Here is a 27844-nt window from a genome sequence, read left to right as displayed (position 1 = left end):
AAATAGCTTGGTGGTTGTGATCTATCAAGACAAGATAGGTATGTTTTTGTATAGTATTCCAGGTTATTTAGTCTCCTTTTGACTGCAAATAACAGTACAATTTGTATAAGTCATTCCAATGTCCTAATTTGCTCATAGACTGATTTTTTTATTTTCTTAAGATATCAATTACTTCCATATCTACAGATCATGTTATGAAGTATAGAGCAGCAGCTGGATGTGTTATTGACCAGATGCATATAGAAATACAATTTTTCTGGCATGGCATCTTCACTGCACAGCAGGGCACAATATCCTGTTGTTAAAATACTCAGGAATAGAATTATTGGAATTCAGAATGTTTTGAGAACTGCTTTATCCACAAATTAGAGTGATTCTATTAGTTTCCAATTTTTCTTTGAAAAGACATGTCTTAAATAACTGTGATAATATTTTTCTTAAAAAAAAAAGTCATTCATTGTTTCTGTACTAAATGAGGAGAAGGATAATCTGGGTTTACCTTTGACAAGAAATTTTGACTTTTAATTCCAAGTGTCATTAATTTTCTAAAAATATTTGCCATGGTAGGTTTGTGTGATCAGAGACAAAATTGGCATACCAACGTGATCGGTAGCTGGTAACAATTTTGAAGTAAAAGATTGTGCTAATTTATAGTTTTCATGAAATGTGATAGTAAATGAATATTTCGCTTAAACCTCACCCATCCTTTTTTTAATACGTTTTCATGCGTATCTTAAGCAGTAACTTTGTTACTCTTTGATCTGTCATAACATTTCATTGGACAGTCATTTACATATGTACCAGGTTTTCTCAGAGTTCATATTGTTTCTATTTTTATTTTGATTTATACCTAATAAGAGAGAAAGTTGATCCTGTGGTCTAAGCACTCTGTCAATGTCATTTTGACATATTCCTCTGAACTATGAGGTAGAAATAAAACCACTGAGAGATGATAATAGGTTAGGATCCTGATAGTGCCTTGATACTGCAACAAATACCATATGTTCTCAATAGCTCAAGTTAAATGATTGCCTGTATGTGTTTGTAACATTCAGCAGAGATGGACTTCTTCAGGTCTGGTCATGAGGGAACATCTTAAGATTACAGTCTTTCATAAAGGGTCTAAACAGAGTACCTTGCAGCCATCTTCTACCCCCAAAATGTTTCAGCTTTAGGGCTCTTGCTGTATAACAAATTTATCTCAGTATGAGCAGTGAGGTCATGTCTGAAGTCAAGTCTTAAATGGCTTGGATTGAGGTAAGTCAAAGTTGCATGTGGTACATGGTGATCACAGATATACTAAAAAGCCCCAAGACTGTAGCTTTAACTTCATTGTTCACTTATTTTGAAATGTCTGTGCCTTAAATGTTACTAAAGTGTATTTAATACGTTAATAAGTATTTTTCTTCATGTCCATGTTCTGAAGCTTTTTGTACTGTTTGATTCTTTCAGAATTGGCATCTAGATAACATGATTTGATGATGATGCATGTGTTCAAAAGTATATTGCGTCAGCAGCATGTCAGTGTTAACAGCAAACTATCAGTAATTTTGCCTGGTGTGAGCTTCATCACCCCCAGATGTTTTAGCTTTTCCATCTGTTAATTGGCTTAGAAGAACTTGTTACTTGTAGCTGTGTTTTGTAGCCTGTTACAGGCTACAGTGGCAATAGCACTACTGTGGCTTTCAAGTAGTGTTTCTGGAACTCAGGGTTATGGCACAAACCAAGCCTACTGTGGGGAAATCACTTCCTAGGATGCTGAGCCAAATTGCATTTTGTTTAGACACTTGTGTTTTTTGTGGTTTGGGTCAAAATAACTGTTTCTTACCATGTGACATATATAATGGCTGCTCACTTACTGTTATCAGTAGTGATTATACTGTATAACATATGTCCAAAGCCTTATCTACTATCTGTAATTTTGCTTCTTTCAGAGGTACTTTATTGTCATCTTGCAGTACTTAGGGTACTTTGCCAAATTACTTTCTAAACTATATAATTTACCCTCTGAATTACAAAAAGGGCATAATTTTTACTCTGAAGGGTTTTGTTGTGGTGGGTTTTTTCTTAATTGTTTTATTTTTTAAATTGGGTCATACTAGGTATGTACAACAAAGCCTCATTAGTTATGTCAAAGTTGGTTCAGCTAAGCAAGTGGTTCCTGGGTTTGCTTCTTTGGTCTGCTGTGGTTAGTACATGTGTGGTATAGATTGGTAAGACACTCTTAATGCAGCAGAACAAACGCTGCTGTTCTTTCAGTTGTGTAACAGCTTTCTGAGTCCAAGGAAGAAAATGCCAAATGAGCTTCCCTTACAGTGGTGTTTCTTTAAAGCACTCTTTCAAGATTGAGTTTACTGACTTTACCAAGGCATTATAAAAGGAAAAAATTGACCAAAATGGAAAAACAGAAAAGCATTTATTCTCTGTGTTCATCTGTTACTCAAGAAATTAAAAATGAAGTTTGAAATAATTTTTACACTGCAAACACTGTGCAGTTGTAGGACAGAACTTTCTTCTTGGAAAAACTTACATTCCTTGTAAGATGAAGCAGATAAAAGTTAAAGGAGATGTAGTGAAATAAAATATTTTTTCTCAGTAATTTACTTGATAACTAATTATTGGCATACAGACAGTCACACAAATTCCTTCCCCTTCCCTGCCTCCCCCCCCCCCCCAATCCACCCCCATTTATTTTTCTAGTCAGCTAATTTTCTTCTACCTGTTTTGTGGAAATGTACTGCGAGTGAAATGTAAATATGGGGAAGGTAATTGCACTGTGTGGCATTGCAGTAAGAAAGGGGCTTGTATGTGTGGGGCAGCATAGAAGAAGAAAAAACTTTCATGATGACTACATACCTGTTTATTAGTAGAAGGAAAACCTGTCTGGTATGAGTATTGCGGACAGCTGAGTTGTCCCTACTTGCCCAGCCAAATTGCAAAGTACTCAGTATTAGACATCTTAACCTTTACTAGGTTACACATTTCCACTGTGACTACAGAGTTGGTTTATATAACTAAAAAATAGTTTATGATGTCCTAAATTGAAATAAGCCTTTTTTGCTCAAAAGTAGGAATAGGAATATAGTGAATGGGTTACTCTGTAATGGCCTGTTAAAGCTTGCCATTTTATGGAGGGAGAATTACATAAAGTGTGGTTTGGGTAACGCATTGTTTGTATGTAACAACATAATCTGGATGTGACATGTTTGTAGGAGACATGTTTAGTCGTGTTTTTGGTTTAAAGTCATGGATTGAGAAGGTGAAAGTAGGATTTAGTTTCTGGATTATTAATCTGTTGGTTAATGTCTGGAAAGCAAGAATGTTGGAATTTATGCACAGCTTTCTAATTTAAAAGTGGATTTCTGAGTGGAGTTTATGAGAATTAAATGTAGAGAAACAGAGAAGGTAGAAGAATATGTTGATTACCAGGTTAGTAGCAGAGACTTTTTCTAATTCTGATTATAACACGGAATACTTTTTTTTCTGTTGGTTTAGGGAAGTTGCATTATCTAAGTCTTACTTGCTCTTTTGTCTAAGAAATAAGGATGTTAATACTTTTTGAGTTTCAGCAAAATGTTTTCAGAGTTTTCAATGAATTCCTTAAAAAGTAATGGTATCAGCACAGCCAGTCAGTGCATCAGATGATGAACTTGAGTTTGGAGTTCACAAGAAGTCTTGTGTGTAGCTTGACAGGTCATCCTTTTTCCTCCTCTGAACTTCAGAAGGTTTTGTGCTGGAGTTCTTGAGTTCATGCGTAATTTGTAATGTTAGTGTGCTTGAATGTGGATATTGTAATGTCTGCCATGACCTGTGCCAGCTTTTTAAATTAGACTAGTAAACTGTGCCTGTTGTACTCCTCCTGGCTCACAGAAAGTTTCACAGTGAGTTCCATTGAAATTCCTCATTTATTTAAGATTTCTGATGGTCAGATCAGCTTTAGCACTTTGATTGGAACTTGGTTTTAAGTTAGTAGGTGACAATACTTTTTCTTTTGTGTGTAGTGTTTGGTTTTGTGGTTGGTTCTTTTTTTGGGGGAGGAGGATGGGGGGATGACATGCCTTTTTTTTTTTCCAACTGGTAAGTGAAGTTATTTTCATTAAACAAGTTCCAGCTGAGGTCTTTGTACAACAACAGTAGTCTGTAGCTGTTTTGATCAAGATAGTGTTTCACTTGAGTTGCTTTCATTTTGAAAGTCTCCTTCTAAAATTTTAGTACCTTTTTTTTTTAATATTTTGAGTCAAATGCTCTTCCAGTTAACAGCGTCAACTAAAAATGAAAAAGAGTATTATAAAAATATTTTTATCTGGGTTCTTTGTATGCCATTTCAGTTAGCATTCTAATGAAAGTGTTGTGGGTTTTTATTAACTTCGGTTTCACATTTTATTACATCAGAATATATTCTTCATTACAAGATAGGACTGTAATTTCACATGAGGCCTAAACAGGTATTAAATGTGCATTTCCACACCTTTTCCCTAATTTCCATTTTTTTAACAGCTTTTGAGTTCTAGTTATTAATATAAATAAATATGCTTGCAGCCTGAGTAGTTAGATCATGAACTTGGTCAGTAAATGAAGGAAACAAAAGATGAAATGGTGTACTTGAAGACTTAATTATATCCGTTATAAAAATGTTTAAAATCATCCCAGTGACCGTTCCCTGTTATTGAAGTTTAAATACAGAAATGAAACCTGTGAATCTTTCTTAGAAGCATTTGTATATTTTCTGTAATGTTTTCATGAATACATGTTGGTCATATCAGCTGTTTTGGCAGTTGAAATAGTCAAGGTTTTCTTACAGGCTTTAGGATTTTTCTCTGGTAACAGTAAAAGGCTTTGCTCTTTGTCTGCTCTTGTTTTCTGATGTGTTGTACCAGTGCTGTTGTTTTTCAATTTTCTTATTTATTTGAATAGAAATAATACTGCAAGATGTTAGTAAATGAAATACTTAACCTCTTATTTGCATTTTCTGCTTTGGTGTAAAATTGTTAGGGTTTTGTTTGTTTTAAACTTTGAGGCAAGTAGAGTCTGCATGATGTGAAAAGGAAAAGACTAATAGATGCAAATTTGTGATAAAAGTTCTACGGAGCATTTAAATGGTATTTAAATGTCATCTGCACTTACTTTTTAACATGTGTTCAGGCTCCAGTGGAGTACTGGAGAGTCTGGACACGAACTAAAGAAGCAGCCCTAGTTCTTTGTATTTTCATGCTGAGGGCTTCTCAAGTATTGGAGAACAAGCTTCTACTTGTCAGACTAATTTCCAATTCTAATATAAAATCTATGTTTTGAAATTTTTCACCCCAAGAACTGGAACATCAGCTGCGAAAGGCTTTGTGAGGTGGCAAGATGTCCATTCTCTGCTACTTGAACATTGTTCTATGGAGAAAATATTTCTGAAAATGAAAGACTAAGATTAATTTATCTGCTTTTAACTTAACAAAACTTACCTTTGAATTTTCAAAGTATGAAAATAATAAATATGCTGGCCAGGGAACCTGTGCTCGGGAATTGCTACCTCCAAATTCTATAGCTTTCACAGAAAATGGCATTTAAGGAACTCTGGGTATGTGATAAGTAAATACATTTATTTAAAAAAAAAAAAAAAATTGTCTCAGGTTTTCTCCAGTGTACAGTACTGATTGATATTATTTACCCCATGCTAACTGTATTTAACAACACCTACCTGTTGAATCATCTGATTTCTTGAATCCCACACTATTAACAGGAAGATGCACAAAGCACAAATTCTTATGTTTATGAGAAAAGCTTCAGCTTATCCTTTTTCAGTATGTGCCAAGCAGAATTGCATGGGCTAGTTGCTGTAATGGTCTTTTCAATTGAAAAAACCCAAACCACACCACCACCAAAAGAACAACCAAAAAACCAAACCAAAACACAACAACAAAACCCCAAGCAACAAAAAAGACAACAAAACCACCTTATATGGACATTTGCCTTAAATGGCAATTTTTCTCCTGTCAGTGTAGTCCAGGTAAGGTCTTCGTAACAAATGGGTTCTTGTGGGGGATCTGGACTCTACTCCCCTTCTGGAGACTGACCTGGAAGATAGCCTACATAAATTGTGGTACGTTTTGTTGCTTTCATCAGCAGTCAAAGAAACAGTCTAGCTTTTCTGATTCCATTCATTAAAATGAAAGTATTTTTTCCAATCTAATATGCCTGATGATTATAAGGATCCTGTTCATTTTGCTTCCAGAGCTGTAGTACTTTGTTTTTCATATAAAATCACTGTGGGTTTGTTGACAAGCGTTCCCATCTTTCTCTTCATCATTTTCACTCTTTGTTGATTTCCTCTGTAGCTTTTGCCACTAGTTTTAGTTTATCTCAATTTTTATTTCCTTTCCCTTAAGCAATCTTAAAATTTCTTTATATAGTTTTAGCCCTATTTTTAGGCAACTATTGGCTTTCCTTCTGAGTTGTAAGAAATGTCTTTGTCAGAGGTCACATTTAGATCATTGCTGAGCCATCGAATGTGTGTTTATAGTCTTACATCTGTGATGGTATAGTCTGTTGCTGTAGAGAAGGCTGTGACTGTAGTAGGAATGTTCTGTATTTTTTGAACCACTGTGTACTTCATACTGGGTTTATTAAAGAGAATATTGTTAAAAGATATAAAGAACTAAAATACAAGTTTCATTAAATCCTGTTGATTTTTTTTTTTAAAGATCTAGATCCTAGACCTAAACCATACATTACTTAATTTTGTATTTATTTTCTTCTCAGCGTATTGTTACTTTGATTTTGCTCCCTGTTTCTGTCATAGAATCATAGAATGGTTTGGGTTGGAAGGGACCTTAAAGATCATCTAGTTCCAACCCCCCTGCTGCGGGCAGGGACACCCTCCACTAGAAATAGTCATCTAAGAAATAATCCTATGGAAGCTAATGATAATCATTGTTAAGTAGGAAAGACGTTGAATAATGTTCCTAAGCTAACTTGCTTTGCTGCAGAATACACAAACTTCCCTTTTTAAATGTATGCAACTGTGAGGAAGATGAGTTTTGTTCATATTTCCTTCTCTGCATGGTCACATTTCTATGCGTGCAACACGATCAGAGAGCTGGAGCACCTCTCCTATGAAGTGTTTGTTCAAGGACTTAAAAATTAAGTTTCCCTTCTGAAATTAAAATCACAAGATGGAGACTTTTCACTCATTGAGAACTAAATTTAAAAAGCTATTTGCTTGCTTTATTTTAGGGCAGGAAGTAATGGTATATGCTTCCTGTTTCTGAGGTAAGAGCAGGTTCAGCAAAAAAGTGGTATTAACATCTGAGTTAGATTTGAAGACATGGCCAATGTGAAAATTTGCAAAATGTTTTTCCTGTGAACTTTTATTGAGGAAAAATCGCTTTCACCCTTCCTTCAAGTTACTGGAGGAGCATTCCTTGTTATTTCTGAGATATTTAGCAGTGTGGGAATAACAACCCCATGAAATCTCATTTCATTCACATCTTTAAAAGCTTCTTGATAGGAGGTGTCACAGAAATCTTCAAAATCTTGGCTAAGAATAGGCTTAAGATTTGTAGGTGATTCCATTCTGGTGGATATGTCAAGAGTCTGCACGGCTTCTCTTTAATGAATGTTGCCTTAAAGGAGTGACTGTAGTTAGCAAAATGAAAATTTCATCTGGTTTTGCTGTGATTCATCCTTGTTTTTTAAGAATATAAAAAGGCCCGATCATCTCAGACCAGTTCTTTTTTTCCAAACATTAGCTTTTCCCACACTTTGTATTAAAAAGTGAAGAAGTCTAGTGGGCATCTAGGGAATAATCTATTCAGAACTGTTTTTACTAATATTGATTATCAATTTTTATATATGAAATGTATGCCTGTATACATATATAATTGCTGTTGAATTACTTTCAGTTCTGCTGTTCTCTTTACTTGTCTAAACATGTTTCCTTGTGTTTTTTTTTTAAAGCTGACAACTCCTTAGAAAAAAGTTCTTTATGCTTTTAAAATGCACTATTGCAGTATCCTTTATAGAGGAGGATTTGATATGAACTTGACGTTTAGAAGTCTTGTCCATTGAAGTAGTAGAAATCACGATTGATAACTTCATCTTTTTTTGGTTGTTGGTTTTTTTTTGGTGTTTTCTTTTTCTTCTTTTCCTTCTTCCTCTTGAAATGCTGTCTTACCTGATAGAAATTGGTAGACAATTTGTCCCCTTTCTTCTTAGCTCTTCCAAGACAGTATACCCAGTTACTTATAAATCATACTACACTTAGCTTTTGACAAGGTTTTTGGTATTCTTTTAAGTCAGTGGAATAAAACAGATATATTTGTTCTTCTCCTTTACCATTATGCTATTATTGATATGCATTGCTTTATAGTAGTCGCTTTAGGTTTCAGGTTTAGGTGCACGTATTTCAAGCTTGTTGGAGTATGTTTCTTCAGGGGATAGCATTTCTCACTGTACAGAACTGCACTCTCCTGAAAAGTGTGAAAGCAGATGTTTATTGAAGTTAATGGGAAGACTGCACCAATTTAGCGGAATTAGGTTTTCATGCAATTTTTTTTTTCCTTGCAGACATAGCATGTATGTATGGAAGAATTAGCATTCCAGTGAAATGCTGGTCTTTAGTATTGCACAAGTTGTCTAAAAAGTGCTAGTTTAGCCCTGTCAAATTTGGCCTTTTCAGTAGGAAAGCTATTTTTTTCTTTTCTCCTTTTTGTTTTCTGATGAACCTGTTGGATTGTGGACCCATAATAGTCAGCATTGGTAGATCTTACACTAAGAAACTCACTATAAACTTCAAAATTAATCTTTTTGGATTTTTAATATTCTAATGTGTATCTTTATAGAAAAGAAATAAATGCATCAAATAATAGTTCAATGTATAGTGAAAACTGTCTGGTGTTTTAATTTATATAGACCCTTTTATTGCCTTAGACCCATTTATTGCCTTAGGTAACAAGCTTAATAAAATTCATGCTAAATCTTTGACATACTTGTTAAAATATTCTTGATTTGTAAACATTGTAAGTATCTTTTTATTGCATGTTGAAGGAGAAATATGCATATTACAGTATGTTGTAAAGACCAGACCATGATATCTTAACTGTGTATAACAAATTCTTTTGCTTAGTGTTTTCTCTTTCTTTTTTTTTTTTATTGTGGTTTATTTTATTTTAGGTTGGTTGGAGTACCGCAAGAGATTATTACACGTTTCTTTGGTCACCTATGCCAGAAAATTATGTGGAAGGATCAACTGTTAACTGTGTGCTGACTTTTCAAGGTGAATATAAAGCAATATCCACCTGTATTTTCCAGTCTACACAGCTTTTTAAATACTCATCTGCTCATTACAATGCTGAGGGTTGTATAACACTTCCAGACTCTTACGAACATAAATTGGAGGAGAATTTTCTGCACTTCACTGTATGAAGTTCAGTCTTAATGTCAAGGAAATTGTAAGGGGAAGTGTGTGATTTACTATGTTTTTACATAGTAATAGACAATATTAATGACTGATAAAAAGAAGATCTGCTGGAAACTATTTAAATACAGAAAATGACTTTGTTTAATCATCAGTGGGTTTTTTTTAATCTTGGCATCTCTTAATGCATTATGTCTTTACATTATTTTCAGTCTCTGGACTTCAAACATCATTCTAAATGTAAAGCGATTCTGTCAAAAAATAAATAACGTAGGTGATGGTTTCGTAGTTCAGAATTGTCAGAGTTGCTGAGGATCTTTTGACAGTGAAGAATTGGTGAAAATGACTGAAGTATTTAAGAAAATAATAAAGAACAAACCAGAAAATACTACACCACTGTACATATCTATAGCACAACTGCATTTTCAGCACTATGTGGAGACAAGATCCCTTCACTCCCTTTCCCAATCTCAAAAAAGATCTAGTAGAACAAATGAACAAAGTGCAACAAGGAAGATGAAAATTCATAAATAGCTTTTGTGTAAAGACGTGGAGTTACAAAGATGACAGAGTCACGCTCTTCTCATTAAATATAAAAAGGGGCAATGGCCATGGATTGTGGCCTGGGAGGCTTATGTCTAACATTAGGAAGAATTTTTTTACCAAGAGGGAGTAGTGCAGCACTCAAACAGGTATCCCTGGTTCGGAAGGATGGAAATTCCACACACTTGATTAGGCACTGCTATGGCAGTCTCAGACTGTTGCTGATGACAGTCTTTTGAGTGGGAAGCGGGACTAAGTGACCTTCAGAACTTCCTTCTGCCAGGTTCTTCAGTCTGGGAAAGAGAAATATGGGACATGACAGATGTCTCTAAAATCAGCTACCCATGGCAGCACGAGTGGATTATTTGTTGTTCATATTTAAAGAAGTAGGAGCCATCAATGTAAACTACCAAGTGACAGTCTCAAAATGGAGATAGGGGCTATACTTGTGTAGCATAATCAACATGCAGAACCTTTTGCCATAGAACACTACAAATATCAAAAATCTAGAGGCATTCGAAGTTGCACATAAAAAGAGCAGCTTCATTAAATTTGTTTGCTTTTCCGTTTACTAACATAACTTTATGTACCATCTTACGTTCTTTTTTACTTCCCAGAGTCGGCTTTAGTGTTTGTGTGTGTGTGTTTATTGTTTAAAATATATAGAAAAATAATAGAATAAAATAGAAAAATAAAGTCCTGAAATGATTACTGTGTTAGCTTGTTGTCTTGTTAAAGCTGCAAATAGTAGCTGCAAATAGTGATCGCTGGGATGAGTTCACTGTTCTTTCTCTTACCCAAGTCATTTTTTCTGATACTTTCAGTGATGATCATATCCATGTGATCTGACCATTTTGAGCTTGAAATCTGTGAAAAGTATGTGTGTTCTGTAGGAACTGGAGGGAAGTCATTAGTTTCTCTTACAGTTACCAACATTCACTGAAGGTATGAATTTGGATTGGGCTGAAACTAAGTGACCTAGAAACTTATGACTGTACATGCCATTATCAGTCCTTTGTACTTAGAAGTTTTACCACACATAAAGAAAGCAGATAACTGATTTGTTGCATTCCATGCTGAAAGTCCACCACTTTTATAGAGCTGCCAGATTTAATTTGCATTCAGACAGTCTCCCAGTTGTGTTTGAGAAAATATTTTAGTGCTGCTGAGATGAGATCAGTAGAGCTTACAGGAGCTTAATTAACAGAGATAAATAGTAAATGTTGTGCAGCATGCTTTAAATATTTCTATTTTTTTTTTAATGATGAAGTAGGTGCACTGGAAGAAAGTAATTGGGAATCTCTTCTCTCCAGTACATGTTAGATACAAGAAAAAAGACTTTAAGTAGTTTTTAAATCAGTTTGTCTGAACCGATAGTAAAACTTGCTGGAGCTGCAAAGTAGATTGTTCTGAATTTGTTTCTGCATAGTGTCACTTTATTTAAGCGTTGAATCAGGTAAACTGCAACTGCAGTGCCTTTTAGGAAAGGGTAGTCAGGTCCAAAAGCACAAAGCACATGCAAAAAATTGAACCTGGTGAAGTTGCAGAAGTTTTGTCATTGCATGTTACTCTGTCTTTGGTAATATAGGTATTCCAAGGCCAACAAATTGCTTACTCCTTGCTCTGGGACTGTGCATCAGTTACGTAACAACGTGGTCCTGATCTGGCTTCAGGGCATCTTATTGCTCATGATTCTGTCTGTTTCATAAATATATAAACAGCAGCAGTTACCTAATGCATGTAAGGTGATGTGTACATATAGGACCTATTACATGACACTGTTTGGGCATTTCTCTTAAAAGCTAGGAGAAATTGCTGGGGCATGAAAGTTACTAAATAGGATGACTTTCCCTTCTGCTGTTTTGGTGACTCACCTGTGCCTTACTGAGGTAATGAGCGTGAAATTTTAAAGTCAAACATGAGCTGATAATCTATTTCCAGATGGAGACTTGTATGTTTGTGTAGAATGTTTCTTCAAATGTGAATTTATTTTGATAGGATATTATCTACCAAATGATGACGGAGAGTTTTACCAGTTCTGTTATGTGACTCATAAAGGAGAAATCCGTGGAGCAAGCACACCTTTCCAGTTTCGTACCTCTTCCCCTGTTGAAGAATTACTCACCATGGAAGATGAAGGAAACTCTGATATGTTAGTGGTGACCACAAAAGCTGGACTTCTTGAGGTTTGATTCAACAATTCTTAAAATGTTATTTTCTTATTTATTTTTTCTATATATATATACATACATACATACAGTCACAGGATATAATACTGAAGAGCACATGAGGAGGAAAAAACCCTACATATGTATGTGTAATGTATGTATTTCTGGTTTGTTTTCCATTATTTGATTGGAGTTTGCAGATTAAATGAGTAAAGATTTTAAACTGGTTACAGGTATGGTATAGCACTAAGCATAAACTGGGAAACTGTAAGAGAGTACATAGTTGTCCATCTCTCGCATCTGTACTCCTCGACTAACTGGAGCGGGGAAGGATAGCCTTTGTGTGAAACGATGCTTGTTGTAAGGAAGAAAAGTTAACTAACCGGTATACTTTTATTTGTGCACAAATGAGGAGCTCTGGAAAATAAGCTGAGTAATTGCAGGTGCCAAAGTATGTTAGAATAGCTCTTGTTTTATTTAAAGCAGTGTTCTGTGCCATGTTCTTTGCTAGGTGGATGTGGTTAGACTTGTATGCTTACATCCAGAGTCAAGATGTTTCCATTTGCTTGTTGATACATTGTAGGCTGAAAACTACTTAACAAACCACAAAACCAACCAACCAACCAAACCCCCCTTCCCCTCCCCCCCCCCCCCAAACAAACCCAACTTGATTATGTGAGTTGCTTATTGGAAAATTGCTAAGTACAGTTTCCTTACCTTGACATCAGATGTTTTACCCATCTGTCAGTTGTGTCTAGGCATGTACATGCACGTATCTGATTTAGTTTTCAAAATTTAGGGATAAGAGACTTAGTACAGAGACACATCTGGGGTATTTTTGCTTTTCAGATATGTACTTGTGCTAAAATTAAAGAAAAATACTATTTCAAACCTTTTTGATTATCTTGTTCATAGAATCATAGAATGGTTTGAATAGAATAGAAGGGACCTTTCAAAGTCATCTAGTCCAACCCTTCTGCAGTGAGCAGAGAAATCTTCAACTAGATCAAGCTGCTCAAAGCCCCGTCCAACCTGAGTGTGAACATTTCCAGGGATGGAGCATTGTCATGGTTTAACCGCAGTAGCAACTAGGCCCCACACAGTCACTTGCTCACTCCTCTCACAGTGGGATGGGGAAGAGACTTGTAAAAGTGAGAACTTGTGAGCTGAAGACAGCTTAATAGGTAAAGCAAAAGCCACATACACAAACAAAGCTAAACAATGAATTCGTTCACTACTTCCCACCAGCTGGCGGGTGTTCAGCCATCTCCAGGAAAGCAGGGCTCCATCATGTGTAATGGTGGCTTGGGAAGACAAACACCATCACTCTGAATGTCTCCCCCTTACTCCTTCTGCCAGCTTTATATGCTGAGCATGATGTCATATGGTGTGGGATACCCCTTTGGTCAGTTGGGATCAGCTGTCCTGGCTGTGTCCCCTCTCAACTTCTTGTGCACCCCCAGCCTATTCACTGTTGGGGTGGTGTGAGAAGCAGAAGAGGCCATCTTTCTTTTAAGTCCCCTGTAAGTATTGAAACTCCACAATTCACATACCAATCCTTACTTTTGGCTGTGGGTGAAATTCCTTAAACATTGCTTTAGATGTGTGTGTCTACACTCAGCAGCCATTTTTTCACCAAGCTGTCATTATCATAATTAGCTCCTCCATAGTTGCTCTCACTTGGGAAAGTAAAGGCGCTTCGCTTAAGGAAGGAAAAGTTAACTGTAGATCATGAGACTGCAAAATGTGCTGTTTAATGGTAATGCAGTCCTATTCAGTTAAAGCAGTGAAACTTCGGAAGTTTGGGAGTAAGAGGAAAACTAAAATAACCTAGCCAGAGGACACACATTTTGTGCTTCTGCTCAAACACTGGAGTAATTTGTTATCCACTTATTTGATAGGAATGAAGGGGAGAAAAATTACCAAAAAAGAATGTTTTTGTTTTTACAGTTTAAAATTGAAAAAATAATAAAAGAAAAAGAAGAGCTATTAAAGGTAACTTCTGTTCTGGAAAAGGAAACGACACAACTAAGAGATCAAGTTGAAAGACTGGAAAAAGAACTTAACCATGAAAAGCAGAGATATGACCAACTGCAAACAGAGCAAAAGGTTAGTTGTTTAACTGATTAAAGCTGACTCATAATGTCTGTAATCCTCCTTTTTCAAGAACCAGTTAAACTGGGTGAAAATCAGCTATCAAAACCCCTCGGCAGTTAGATAGACATTTACACTAGAATAGGTCAGTTCCTATTAACCTCCTGCCACTATTCCTTTTATGTCGTAAAATGGTTAAAATATTTAAGGCTTTTGGTACCAGGCTTGGTAAGATAATCGATGACAACTGTTACCAGATGTTTGACATTTAACTGTGGAATTCATAGTGGAAAGCAGTTGATAGTTTAAAGTTTGCTTACATTAACTTAAAATGGAGGAAGGCTTTTCAAAAAACTCCCATTAAAGAATAGCTACATAGTACAGGGTATTGAAAATGGTAAAAAAATTTTGGTATTATAAGCAAAGATCAAGATTTAACAGAGAATACTACTGCCAGGGCATACAAAGAATGAAAACTAACTAGTCACTTCTCTAAAAGGCTTCACAAAGGTCTGAAGATTTTAAAAGGGAAAAGAAGCACAAACCTAAAAATTAATTTACAGTGTTAATTCATAGTGAAAATATAAATCTAGCCTAAACTAAAGCTTAACTTGAAATTCTACATATGGTAAGGAGGAAATCTAATATTACAAAAAAGGCACAAAAAGGTTGGATTTAATCTATTTTTAAGCTTCTGCTTTTTTAAAAAAAAACTTTTAGGAGAAGATTAAAAACATGTGGGAGGGAGGTGGTGACATGGACAAATTTGAAGTAATGAAGCCTATATAATTTAGCTGTGGACAGCAGTTAATAGGCTATTTCTGAGTACTAGTATGTATATGTCAACAGTTCTGCATGATACACCTTTAATAGAAAGGAATTTGTTGACAGAATTTGAAACTGTTGAAACTTTGTAGTTTACTTTTGAACAATCATAATGAAATGAGCTAGAATGTTGGGTAAGGAAAAAAAGAAAGGATAAGATCTTGTTTAGAAAAAAGTTTTTCATGTAAAAGAATGATTTTAATTTCAAATACATGGGAGAGCTAATTTAAATCAATAAGAGAAGCATTAAGTAGTTGAAAGTATACATTTCATGGATTTGCGAAATCATAAACTTGGTGGATAAATCTGAATAAGCTACATAGATACCTTTCATTGTCATTTGAAGTTCTCATTTAAAAAAATGTTTGAAAGTAAATTGTCAGTTCTAATCCATATTAGCTTTATAATGCAGTTTTAGAACAATTTGTCAAATGGGATTTTGATGACTGTCCAGCAAGGATACAGTTAGACTGTATAGGAGCAAAAATGTCTTGATACTTTCTCATACTTTCCTGTGAATTTCTGTAACCAAATAATGCTTCTGGCTTTAATATACCCGAACTTAGCAATTAGAATTTAATTTCAGGAACGTTTTATTTTTTTATTTGTTATTGCCTCGTATTTTGTTGAGGTGATGATGCAGCATGAAGAACTTCTTGATTATATTTAGCTGAGCTATAAGTAGATGTCTAATTTGAGGCTGATGCAACTCTTCACCTATCTAGAATACTATTGAAGTTTTCTAACGCATGCAATTATTTTTTGTCTCTTAAGTCTTTGACACTGTCTTATTTTGCATGTTTTATGTTCTATTTGCTGTTTTTTACTTTTTTAAAAAAAAGAACTGCTGAGTTGAAAAATCTCTCAATTTTTTTATATACATGAGCAGAATATAAATCCAGTGTTACTCATGAAAATTAAACAGACATCTACTAAATCAGATGCAATAAGTTCACTTTTATGTTGTTTTGGTTTGGCTTGGGTGTTTTGTTTTTTTTTCTGTTTTTTTTCTTTAAGTTACAGAATGATTGTTTTAACTAAGTGATTCTGTGGGCTTTTAATTTTCTTCTTTTGTCACAGACAGGTGGATTTTTAGTTATGCTCTAAACTTTAGATAAAAAGCGGAGTTAATGAATTTAAAATTTGTATTTTTTAAAACATTTAACTTACGTAAAGGTTTAACTAGTTGGAGTTCTATAAATTTTTTTTTCAGTATACTTTAGAGCATATTAGGCTAAAGAAAATTAATAAAACAAAATATCCCAAATAAGAAAATATAACTATTGTTATATGTACATATCATTACTTTTGCAGTTTGAGGAAGCTATAAGTGATAGAAATCTTTATTTCTGTTAAAAATAAAGCTAAGCTACATTTAACCCATATACAATCTCTTAACAGCATACTATTTTTTTTTCCTTTTTGTAAGTACTTCCATCAAGTGCACAGGTAATATTTCTGTTTGTCCAATGAGCCCTCTAAAAAACCACAATAGTACAAAGTACTATATGTTAAAAAAAAAAAAAAAAGGCAATTGCATGAGCAAAGGAAGTATATATGTCTATACAGACACATGCATTTGATTCTAATTGAGTGCAGAGCTCTTGATGCTGCTACTGTATTGACAACTACTATTTGTTAGCATTTGTATTGTGATAAGGGGGCCCTGGAGTTATGAACCCATTTATACAGAACACTCATCAATCTGCCCCTTTTCTAAAAATCTTTCTTAATTTCTTCTGAGCAAGTAATAAGGGTGTCTGAGCTTATGTCCTCGTCTTTTGATCAAATACATTATTAAGCTACCTTATGTTTTTATAATTGAATTGAACAGAACGTGGGTGGTGTGTGGTTAGGGGTTACATAAGGACATAAGTTATCTTACTGTGGTACAGTGTAACAAATAGAAGGTGCATTAATGATGGAGAAGCTCTTGAGTTCATAATATGAAAATGTTTTGTTAAAACACAGTTCTCTTAAAATCCCCTTTTTATTTGTGTTTATTTGTATGCCTTTAGGCTACCTTCCTCTTTGGTACTGATTTTTATCGGACCTTTGTTTTCACAAATAGCTCAGGAGTAGTTTGGATCATTGAGAAATGTCTGTAGAAACATTGGTTTCTTAATATAGACAGGACAGTTGCTGACAGACAATGTCGCTGCTATACCCCAATTAGTGTTTCCCTCCCACTCTTGATTATTTGGTCTGTCTTCCCCATCTAGTTACTCTCAGAATTCTGGGCAGTGGAACTATCGTCTCCCCTGTCTGCTTTTTTGCCTAGTTGGGATGCTTTGTAAGTGGTCCTTTAGAGGCTCTTTGGGAAAATATTAGGAAGGAACAAGCTAAAAGTAGATTTAATCTTTTAACAACATGGCATACTAAACAATCTATTCGGGTGTAATACAGTCAGTGTTCCATGAAGTTTGAATATTGGGGTCTCTGCATGTTTTTAAGTGGTGAAAAGATTCCCATTTCTTGACTTTTAAAAACAGGTGAGTTCCTGTGTTTGTAGCACTTCAGCCTGTAATGGCCACAACAAACTACAGATTTCAGTTTGCTAACAGTGCCCTCGTTGTTCAGGAGATACACAGTGGTTTGTTACCTTCTTAGAAGATAGCCATCTCCTTTCCTGCCAAAGATAGGAGAAACAAATATGTTCAAGACATAAAGGGATAATGTGTTATTAGAGTTGTTGAAACATAGCTTCTAATGTATGTTATGACACTCTGACTTACTACTTGTCTCTAGAGGCTTCTATTTTTTTAGGTTTGGGTTTGTGGTCTTTTTTTTTTTTTTTTTTTTTAGTGTTTTATCACATTGGAGTAAAAAAACCAGAATCTGTATTTTTATTTGTGTTCAATACATTGATGGTTCTGCAGATGTAGTTTTCTCAGGTTGTCATCACCACCATCACAAAAAAGTGTATTTGCAAGACACACAGCTTTGTGCTAGTCAGTGTTTGCACTCAGAGGAAGCATGCTCTCCAGCCCCGCTGTTCTTAGTGCACACTTCATATGTTATGATTATTACCATTAGGTTGTGTTAATTCCCTGCCCTGCCAAAGCTTAAGATATTGTAGAACTTGGGACAAATTCAGTCTTTTTCTTTTAGGTTGCTCTTTTCTTCTTCTCTTATCCAATGGCTGCTTAACACACTAGGTAGTTGTTCCGAGAAGATTGGTTTAGGGAGGGTATAAGTGAATCTTTCCATTCTCCCCTTTCTTCTCCTGCGCCCAACATGCACAATCTTTTTAAAAGACTTCTGAAAAGGGCTGTATTTTCAGTTACAGGAAAACATAGTATTCCTCTGCAGCATTTTTCATGCCAGTTAAGCAATTAATAGACTGCCGTGCCCCCCCCCCCCCCCCCCGACATTAACTTAGCTGTTACAGAGTGTGAAGGTTTAACTTAGTCTGCTACTACTCTGTGTGGGAATTCAGAGTAAATGCGAAATAATTGGAAATGTTTCAGAAATGTCAGGTCTTTTTCTTATAACCTTCTGTTAGTGTTTCGGAATTAGTTTGGTTTTACTAAGATGATGTTCCTTGGTAGCATACTTTTATTTAGAATCATGCTGTACATACAGCTTGCAACTCCACTAATATAACAGTGTTAAAATAGTGATGTAATTACTCGCTATGGTTATTTTACTTAAGAAGATGACACATGGTCACCAGAACTGTTTCAGGTTGCTTTCAATGTTTCAACTTTTCCTTTGGTTTCCTACTGAGACAACTTGTTCACTGCTACATACTCAAGTATGTTGAGTCACATTAGTAAGCTGCTGTTATCCAAATATATTTTACTTTTGGAAAAATTGAAGAACATTGAATCAAAAACTGTGTTTTTTATCTAGAAAATAATAATACAAATATTTCTAATCCATATCTTACACAGTATTAATATAAGTCTACATATATATATCTCTCGTACACTTGTGTAAAAAGGAACTCATGCTCTTCAGTCTTTGTGTTTCCAGTTTTGTGTGTACTTGAACTGCGTGTAAGTTCTCTGGCAGCAGTGCACTTGCCTACTGTTTTAATATTACTGTACTGAACCAGAGAAATGTGCAGTAGTCATAGTGTCAGTCTTTCATCGGTTGCTTTTCTGACATGCTGCAGCCATTCAATTTTGTGAACGCAGGTTTTGTAAGCTTCTGTAACGAGCAGAACTTGCAAATGATGCTTTTGCAATCATTTGTCTCCCTCTAGTGGGAAGAGAGTACTTCTGAACTGATTTCTTTAATGGTACAGCGGTGACAAGTCTTACTCCTGTGGCCGTAGTTTCCATAAATGTTTAACTTGAGTTAGAAGCAACAGATTTACAGATTGCCTGCTCATTCTTCGATGCTGTGAACATTTGAATAGTATTTCTGTTAAGACATTGGCATGAACTGAGGCAGAAGTGAATTTACTGACTTGATAAACTTGTTCTTTCATGCTTTTTGAAAGTTTAATTCTGCATTTAACTTTTGAAAAGTGGGCTAATTCATCTATCTGATGGGGACATCTATCTAAATCCACATTCTACTCACAGGTTGTACCTGCAGAGTAGCTTTATTCATTGGAGAGTTTTATTCCAATATCAAGGATTCATTTAAGTTGGCTTTTGATGCCATTTTATAAGGAGAGTTTCTCTGGCTAGGTAGTGATAAAATGCTGTTGCACAGTGTGATATGTCAGCAGTACAAGTGCCCAGTTCAGACTGCATGCATAAAAGTGAATCAAGCGCTTTTTCAGTGCCTCTTTACATCAGGCTATGTTGATACTTATGTACGCTGCATATGTGAAGATCTGGGTCAGGGAGATGCATTTTTGGGTTGTTTGTTGTGTTTTTTAAAAACACCCCAAAAGCAAACACCCAAACAACCACCAAAAAACCACCTGCAACCCAGAAAGCAAAAGCACAAAACCCCCGCCCCCCACCCCCCCCCCCAATTCCAAGTAAATAGTGTTTTAAAGATGAAATTAAACTCTCAGAATTGCTCAGGTTGGCACCAGCAGTTACAGCACCCGAGGGTGCTGTAAACATCCTGTGAGGAGAAAATGCTGTTTGTTTTAGTGACTGTTCTGTGTATGGATATCTCTTAAACTGATTAATTGAAATTTATTTCACCGGATGATTCAACAGATTCATTTGAGAGATTCTTAAATGTTTTAGATAGGTATCCTGCCTGCACTTCAATTCAAATTATGTATTCATGAGAATGACTGACTCTTTGCAAAAGCGATAGCTTACAGTAAAATTATAAGATGTTTTACAAAATTCACATTCTGAAATGTAAATGCATGCTGCAAAATCATAGTGTGTCTAAATACATCAGCTGTCTCCTGCAAAAACTTGCACATCTGTAGTCTTCATGACAGTAACTGAGTGACTGACATTACTTAGATGAACTTTTACAGAGTTTTGTAGAGTTTTGATCTGCTTAATAACATCAGTTGAAGAGATTAACAGAGTTAAATTACTGCCACTGGTTTTTGGAATAGAGAAACTTCAGTGTTTTTAGGGCAGTGTTTCTCTTGCCAATCATAGTTACGAAGACAAAAGCTTGATATCATTGAGTTTGTTTGGAATTGGTTTGCTGTTTTACTTTACTGAATGCTATAATTTTATTTTAGAAAAATTGCAACTTGAGATTTTCTTTTAGAACATACAGGCCCTGTGTTGCGAGGACACTCAGATTTTGCAGTGGCTGCATGGTACTATGTGGTGTTCATCATTTGTCCTCAGAGGTCCTTTACACAGAGTATGATGTCAGCCAAGTGTTTTACATGATTCTGTTGGAGCTGCTATGATGTCATTGGGGTAAACAAAAGGCTCCTGCAGATAATTCATCTAGATCCCTAAGTTCTCTACAGGGTGCGAAGCATAATGGTTCCCCTGACATTAAATTATGTCCAGATATATACATCCAGCTGAAACTTGAAAGGTGCTGCTTTTTTAAATTATTTTTAATTATTTTTAATAAATTGGTTTGTATTTGGTGAATTAACTTCTTTGGTTTCAGAGTTGCATAGCTCCTTTTCAACCTTTCATTCTTCATCATTACAATATATGCATTCTGTAAAAAGTAAAATAAAGATTTCAGATATTAGCCATTAATCAAAGGCGAATGTTTTAGATGTGGAATGGCTTTTAAAAGTGGCTAGGGAGTTTTACATGTGATGAAAAAGGAAGATGAAGCATAAAAATCCATGCTGCCCATTGCCGTACTTCAAGATGTCACAGCTGGAAATAGTCTCGGGTTGTATTTGTCAAGTATTTTATTCTCTCTGCCTTAAGTATGTTTGAAAAACGTGTTGTGTATGTTGATTGGCAGGAAAGGATGTCTGTACCGCTTTGCTTCCATTAACCGGACTGTACTCTTCTGAAATGTTCTACTGCTGTTGCAAAAATCCATTAGAAGAAAGAATTAAGTAGGGAAAGCATGGTATTCTTGATTGTTGAACATACAGATTTTTGCCATATTTTTCTGTTATAAAGATGAGATCCTAGAAACATTATGGCTATTCCTTTCTCAAATGAAAGATGATTAGTGCTTTTGTAGCAGAAGTTTAATAAATAGATTTTAAACATGTTCAAAGGAAGAGTACAGACATGGTCTTCGCATATCCTTTAGATAGAGCTTATAATAGCTTTATGAGGTTTCAATCAGTGTATTTACGATTACGTTACACAAACCTAAAGCAACTGATCTGTAATTTAGAACTTTTTGATGTAAAAACTCTGTTCTGGCAGCTGTTTGTAATGCACTGTAAACAAATCACATCATGTATAATGGCAGTTCTTTGCAGGGGGAGGAGAGTGTTTCATGAGATTACAATAAAATTATTTTTAAAATAATCAGTCTTAAATCTTTTGCCATTGTAGAATAGCAAAGATTTTGGTGCACCCATCTTTCTTTTCATTCCCTATCTGAAGGTGTATCAAAGCTCTCAAAGTGGAGTTTTGATTCTGGGGAAGATAAATTCACTTGAAAACTCTTTAAATTTTCCCTGTTTCATTTCACTAGTGAGACTCCTAGTAGTTACAAGAATTTTTATTTTGGTAGCTGTTTTTGTTTTGCAGCAGTGAAGCTGACTTTTAAGCAATTTCTGGCTGCTTATTCTGACCCTTGTTGTGCAATTTGCTTCCACCCCCCTCCACCCATAAAGCTTTGCAACTCTAGGGAGGGGGAGTGGGAGGAGCTGCATTTGTAACTAGATTAAAAATAACCTTAAAATTGTTAAGTGCTTTTAAACCAGTTCATTAATGTGATTAATGCTTTTGCAGTGCTTTTCTTTCTGTTAAGAAAGTGGAAGAAAAGGTATATTTGTGGATGTGCCAGATGAATTAGAGAAATTAAGTAAACAATAATTACAGAAAGTAATTATCTTTTTTGTAATAGAAGTTGCACATGTAGTTGATGTGTTTATTATATTATTCCCCTTTAGACTCCTCCTAAATCACAGTCGACTTTTACCTGTAAAATAGTCTGAGCATTAATTTTAAATTTTACAGCCTCTGAAACCACTTGTAACCAGAGTGTATGGGACTAGGATTGCAGCATCTAAATTGAATTGCTAAGAATTCTGTAAAATAACAAGTCGTCTCTAAAAATTAATCCTTTTTTCTTTCAAAACTGTCGCTTTAGTCATATCTAAACAAGTTTATTAGGTGAGAATCTGTTAAGTATGGAACTTTTACATTTTAATACCATGTCCCTTTAGAATAACTAGCAAAGCAGCATCAATTGTAATGCTGTTTGCGGAGTGAATTTTTTTCAGGCTATTAATTCCTTTTAATACATGTTACCTTTGGCAGCCTGTTTGAACTGTTTGTACAGTTTGTATATATAATGTATCAGATTAAATTCTTTTGAAGGCACTTGGGTTACAACAGTTACAGTTATACTAAAGTGGTGTTTAGAGAAAACAGAGATATGCATTGAAATTGACTTTTTACTATACTAGACTTTCAAAACAGGGGCAAGTAATTAGTCTCCACTGCACTAGGGAAGGACAAGCAGGTTTAATGTGTGGTGTTGTTGCTGCTGGTTATACAGCAAGTTTTACTTGGAATACTGACTTTAATTAAAATATCCTGCCTTCATTACACCAAGTACGTATATTTTTCGTTGAAGGAAACTGATAACTCTTCAAAAATAAAGACCTTACAAAAATGGCTGGCTGTCTTCTCCAATGCTGTTTTCAAAACAGATGGTACATTCATGATCCCCTGAAATTCTTTATTATATTAAAGCATATAATAAAGCCATTTAGAGTTTACATAGTTGTAACATATCAGTCCTTGTTTTTTTATAGCATATGTAACAAAAAAAAAAAGTCTATGTGCTGGTATAGTGTTCAGGAAGTGATCGAGTCATCAGTTACATTTGCCACCTCTCACACTCAACACCCCCTACTCCCCCCAAAAAATCATAATGCCCAAACTTCTGTTTAGTTGCTTGTAAAATCAGGGCTTAATTACACTTGCAAACAGTATATTTTGACAATTAATGAGTAAAAACAGTCCTCATTATATTTTATTGTACTTAAAACATTGTTAGGTTGGAATCTGGCCAGTAGGCGTTCTCTGTAAACTCCGGCTGATGTGTTTCTCTTGATGTAACTGTACAGTCGTCTTGTTTTAGGGCATTAAGCTTTGTTTAAAAATGAGTAGATGAACAAGTGCTTTAATCTTCCAAATGTAGAGCAGAAAGACAACTTGTACCTTAGTATCTGCACAAACAGTGTAAGTCATGCTGTAGTCAGGCATGTTGGTCAGTGTGTCTTGACCTTGTTTACAGTTGGATTCATACCACTGTCATGGTTGATACTAAGCTGAACTTTATTGAATTTTGATATCAGAATTAGTAGCATATTATCTTGGTTATGTGTGTTCTACTTAAGTGTTACTAATTTATTTTCTGAAGAAAATAGTATTATGTTGAAAATAATGTTTTTCTGGGTTATTTAAGATGACCTGACTTTAAGTGGCCATTTTGCTGTGGTGAAGGTAACATTTAGCTGTCCACTGCCTTAGAACCATATGGACATTACTGTAATTAGATAATGAATGCAATACTTAAAAGTGGCTTCCCATCTTGCATCTGTTAGTTTTCTGACAAAGGAATCTCTTTTGGGTACTGTCATCATCCTCTGTCTCAGCTTCCAATATCCAAGACATAAATCCTGCAATTGTTTCATGAGCTTCCATGAACTTTGTGAGACCTTCCACATGTTCCAGCTAGGAGAATGTAGTGTAGTAAGTAACTCTTCATCAGGAGTTCTTCCCTTCCCCCCTGCTACCCCCCCTTTTTCCCCCCTCCTTTTTCTTTTTTTGCCTGCAGTTGTCTTTACTGTGGCTTGCTTGAGTGGTGTAACTGTCTGGTCAAATGCCAGCTCTCCTTCTTTTCAAGTAAAAGAAAATAGAAAAATAGAAGTTCTTTGTTTTCTAAGCTAGACAGTTGGTGGCTAGTTTGCAGAAAGGAGATGGGTAAAAGCTATGAAATAGAGCTTTGCTTGTCCTATACTCTGAAGCCTTCGGTAGCCTCTGTGCAGCTGAATGCTTGCGCCAAAACAAACTCCTTATATTAATATATTAACTGCACACAGCATGTTTAATATATTTTTATATATTCTATATATATGTATATATACTTGCAATGGGCTTGTCATACACTTTAAGGAAGAGAAGAAATCTGATGACCATATTTTAGCATTAATTCAAATAGCGTGTTGTAGTTCTGAAGAGGTGCGTTCTTAAATGACATCTTTTTACAATTTTTTAAAGAATAATATTCAAGCATCAGAAGCTCTTAAAACTGAAATTGATGATTTGAAGAAGAAGCATGATGAGGCTGCTTCAAAAGTTCTCCAGCTTGAAGAAGATATCATGACTGTTACTCAAAAAGCCATTGCAAAAGAAACTGAATTAGACAGGTATTTAGTCTTTTATTCCTTACCTTCCTTATTTTACTGTTGGTTTTTTTTAAACTGACAATTTTTAATGTATGCATTGTTTTTTCTGTATTAATAGTTCTGTACTATTAATTTGTCAATGTCTTAGTCTGAAGGACAAACTGAAGAAAGTGCTGCTTGAGAAGGAGCAACTTGAATGTGTGTTAAAGACAGAAAAGGATGAAAAAGAACTTTATAAGGTAACTTTTTTCCTTGTACCTGTACACATTGAAATGAAGTGATTTGAAATAAAGGTAATAAAGTTTTATGGAGAAGTCTGATAAATTGAATTTGTTAAGGAAAAAAGGAAGTGAGTAACTTCTGTGCACAGATTTTTAAGGCAGTTATAGATGTTCTCATATAAAAATGAATGAGGAAAATAGCATCTGAATTCATCCCATCATAAAAAAAGCTCTCTAACAAGGAGAATGGATTACCAATTTGTTAAAATGCAGGCATAGTAACAAAAAATAATGGACACTAGTGAGGAAGTTCTTTAGTTATACAGTGCATCACCCAGTAACTGGTTTTCTTAACACACTTTTTCGTAAGTAAATTACTTTTTACTTTTCTAAGTTCTCTCTCCAGACGGTGTTTTCTAGATCCCTATTCTTGAGTCTTGTGCATAACTGACAAGCTTTGGTAGGATCTGTTGCATTGATTTTTACTAGCGTAGCTGATTTCTTTTGCTCTTATTGACACATGCATATTTAAAATAAAATACAGTTTGCTGCCCCCTCACCTTGAAAAAGGGAAAAAAAAAAAAGTCCTATCTGCTAAAACAATTAAATCCTTATATGTATGAAACAAATCAAGTGTATTTAAAAGATTATTTCTGTTCATAGGAAAATGTCTTTGTGGCACACAGTATTAGATATACACCAGAAGTCATAAAATCTCAAAACATCTTTCACAAGCAGGGAATCCCTTTGTAAATAAGCAACACACATCTTCTAGTCCTTGAGTGGGCATCACTTGAGTGTGACAGTTACCCTTTACTGGGCATAATATGATAGAGTTGGTGATAGGTTTAAAAACAGCTCTAGAGTTGTTAAAGTAATTTGCTGTCTTTGGAAATGAATATTGCTGATGTAATCCTGTTTGCTTAGATGATTGCAAGTAGATACTACTAGAAGTTTAATTTCTCTTTAGTTTTCTTCAAGTCATTCGTTTTTTTGCTTGTCCTTAGTTGTCCAGCATTTGTGAAGAGAGAAGTGAATTCTGAATAGCTTAACTGGATGTGGACATAAACCAGAGCCATAACTTCTAGCTGTAGAGTGGAGCTGTTGTTAGATGAACAGGCTGGAAGAAGTCCAGCCAGAAAAACTGAGCTGGAGGCAGTGATACTATCAAATGTTTAATTTTTCTCTTTACCTGTTCTAATCTGTCTGAGATGAGTTAGAGTTTAGTGAACACTTAAATGGACAGGTGAAGAGTAGTTTTCATAACGTGGAAGAAGAGTTTGACATTTTTTAGCATCATTACAGATACACTTGAAGAATACAGAAATAGAAAACACCAAGCTAGTAAAAGAAATCCAGACGTTTAAGAATTTGGATGCAAACAAAGAAAATATGATATCGTATTATAAAGAGGAGGTTGGCAGATTACAGCTATTTATAGCTGAAAAAGAAAATATGAAGAAAGCTTTTTTGCTCTCCTCATCAAACAAGGTAAGCATTACTAATGTAATTGGCCTGGTTTAAAATAAGCATATTTAAGGTTGTATGTGTTTGACAAGAGAAAGGAAGAAGTTGAAGATATCACCGGAGTGTAGGCTGAGAGGCAAGATGATTATAGTGCTCTCTGCAGATGCAGAAAATGAGCGATTTGGTTTTAGTCGTGCACGTTCTGAGCTTGTTGAGGTGTCTCACCTAATGAACTATTGAGATGAACTATGCGTGGAAAGGGTAATTTGTGAGTTCAGTAAAAGAGCTCCAGTAAAAACAGTGTGCTCCTCTGAGTTGCTTTTAACTTCATGGAAAAGGAAGCTGGTTGAAGAAAAGAGAAAAGTTAAGAATGTAGGTATGTTGAGACTGCAGAGGGTAGTGGAGGAGAAAAGAGGAGACTTCGAAAGATGTACTGAAAGAATTGTTAGGTGAGTGTACTGTGAAGGTACAATGGTATAAAACCTGAGAAAGGATAAGATACCATATAAATGGACTAAATTGACTGAGAACTCAGCAATAAGAGTGCCAGTAGTACTTCTAAGAAAGAGGTGATTTTTACTACACAGTGTGGTAGCATTGTGGTTAGCAAACAGTTTGGTATAGTAGGAGGGTGAAATTATTGAATAGCTGGTATCTGTGCTGTCCATGGTCCAGGTGGGGTTACCTCAGACAAGTTTTAGTGTGGTACTATGGATAGCATATGCATTAGGTGTTTGTTCCTGATGTTGTTCTTGTTTAATTTCATCCGAAAGGAATGCAGTTTCTGTGCCCTGAGACTGCTCTGTCCTGTGATCTGCAGCGTAATAGGTAATAGTGGAATTGTCTGGGAGCTTTTGCTTTGCAAATGTGCTCTTGATCCAAACTAGAGAGCTAATGTAGACACAGCCTTTGAGGCCAGCATGGAAAAGTCAGATTATACAGGTGACTTTATCTTGTGTATCTTTCCAGCCTTCTCACAGGGAAAACAATCTAGATCTCAAAAGAACAGAAATTGTGTTAATGTGAGTTATGAATGTAAAATTTAAGTAAAAAAGTAGTGCTGTTGAGAATGGAAATAGCAAGAGGACAAAAGAACACACTATCTTGCTTTAAGTTACAGCTTATCTTGTTTTAATCTTTTGACTGCTCTGCAGGTTAGTTTCTGAGTGTGTTAAACTACTACTGTATTCTACCTTGAAGTAGAAACATGTTGGGGTGG

At 35.2% G+C, this 27844-nt stretch overlaps 1 protein-coding gene across 4 annotated transcripts in view; it reads left to right on the top strand.

Annotated features, from left to right (window-relative positions):
• Positions 1 to 27844, top strand: part of TAX1BP1 (Tax1 binding protein 1) — a 63521-nt gene that overhangs the window by 8941 nt on the left and 26736 nt on the right. For 2 of the 4 annotated variants that reach the window (XM_075745929.1, XM_075745927.1), the window contains exons 3-8: positions 9160 to 9262; positions 11945 to 12132; positions 14065 to 14223; positions 24810 to 24958; positions 25086 to 25176; positions 26464 to 26649. In XM_075745929.1, coding sequence (XP_075602044.1) covers positions 9160 to 9262; positions 11945 to 12132; positions 14065 to 14223; positions 24810 to 24958; positions 25086 to 25176; positions 26464 to 26649 — 876 coding nt within the window. The remainder of the gene's footprint in view (positions 1 to 9159; positions 9263 to 11944; positions 12133 to 14064; positions 14224 to 24809; positions 24959 to 25085; positions 25177 to 26463; positions 26650 to 27844) is intronic. The other 2 variants (XM_075745930.1, XM_075745928.1) reach the window with 1 other exon arrangement.

This window comes from Balearica regulorum, chromosome 2 (assembly GCF_011004875.1).
Source record: "Balearica regulorum gibbericeps isolate bBalReg1 chromosome 2, bBalReg1.pri, whole genome shotgun sequence".
In the NCBI taxonomy this organism is placed as follows: Eukaryota; Metazoa; Chordata; class Aves; order Gruiformes; family Gruidae; genus Balearica; species Balearica regulorum.
The sequence above is the reverse complement of the archived record's forward strand: the minus strand, read 5'-3'. Positions and strand labels throughout refer to the sequence as shown.